Source organism: Nicotiana attenuata, unplaced genomic scaffold, assembly GCF_001879085.1.
Source record: "Nicotiana attenuata strain UT unplaced genomic scaffold, NIATTr2, whole genome shotgun sequence".
Lineage (NCBI taxonomy): Eukaryota > Viridiplantae > Streptophyta > Magnoliopsida > Solanales > Solanaceae > Nicotiana > Nicotiana attenuata.
In genome coordinates this window covers 1-923 of record NW_017689227.1, presented here as the reverse complement: position 1 = coordinate 923, position 923 = coordinate 1, and the positions used below count along the sequence as shown (strand labels likewise).

The following is a 923-nucleotide window of genomic DNA, read 5'->3' as shown; positions in this document are numbered from 1 at the left end:
CTCTGATTTTTGCCGTACACAATGTTTCATAACATCATCAGGCCTGTGAGGGCATCCCATCATATTAACTCGGCCACTGTGGGCAAAATCATCAACATATACCAGCTGATCAGGTGGTGGTGCGTATATAACGCCGTAACCTTTTCCCGTATCCCCCCCCACACACACATATATATATATATATATAGCTGCCTACTCAAGCGTTAAATTTAAAATAACCGACGGATATATAATATATGTATAATCTATATATAGTATGTGTATAAGCATATATAGTTATTGTATAATTTACATATACTAGCTAAAAAAATGAGAAAATCTCACTTTATACCCATTGATTTCAAACTATTTACCCTTTAATGCCCATGCCCAAACTATTTACTACTCCTACCCATGGCCCCCAAACTATTTACCCGCACTTCTTCTTCCTCATTTTACCCACGTAAAATCTACCACCTTCAACTGATTCTAACTCAACACCTTCTTCTTTTTCTTCAATTTCCTCTTCTTCTTCGGCTGACAATGCAACTTCTTCTTCGTCATCATCTTGGACAACCTCAACTCCATCAGACACAGAAGCACAAGTGCTCAAAAAGATTGAAGAGCGATAAAGAGAAGAAATGGGAAAATGGGCTTTGAGTTTTGTTGATTTTATCTTGAAGTTGAAGTGAGTATTATAAGTACTTAAGGAAAGATGATCTACTGAGAATTTAGGCTTTTGAGTGAAGAGATACAGTGAAGAAGTAGAAGAAGTAGATGCTGTAGCAGCAACAGTGAAGCAAGAACCTGACATTTTTTGTACCGAAGAACTAGTTCGGGGTGATGCTTCCATGGTCCTACCATTGTTGGGCTTGAAGCTCAATTTTATTTTTGAAGATTTCTTGTTTGATTCAAAGTGGGTGCTGTTAAATATTGCTTATAGT

General features: G+C 37.2%; 1 protein-coding gene across 1 annotated transcript; it reads right to left on the bottom strand.

Moving 5' to 3' along the window:
• Positions 1-438: 438 nt before the first annotated feature.
• Positions 439-793, bottom strand: LOC109222391 (33 kDa ribonucleoprotein, chloroplastic-like; the record flags this gene model as incomplete). Its single annotated transcript, XM_019386755.1, has 1 exon — positions 439-793. A coding segment is annotated over exon 1 (355 nt), but the record flags the coding sequence as incomplete, so codon positions are not given.
• Positions 794-923: the final 130 nt, after the last annotated feature.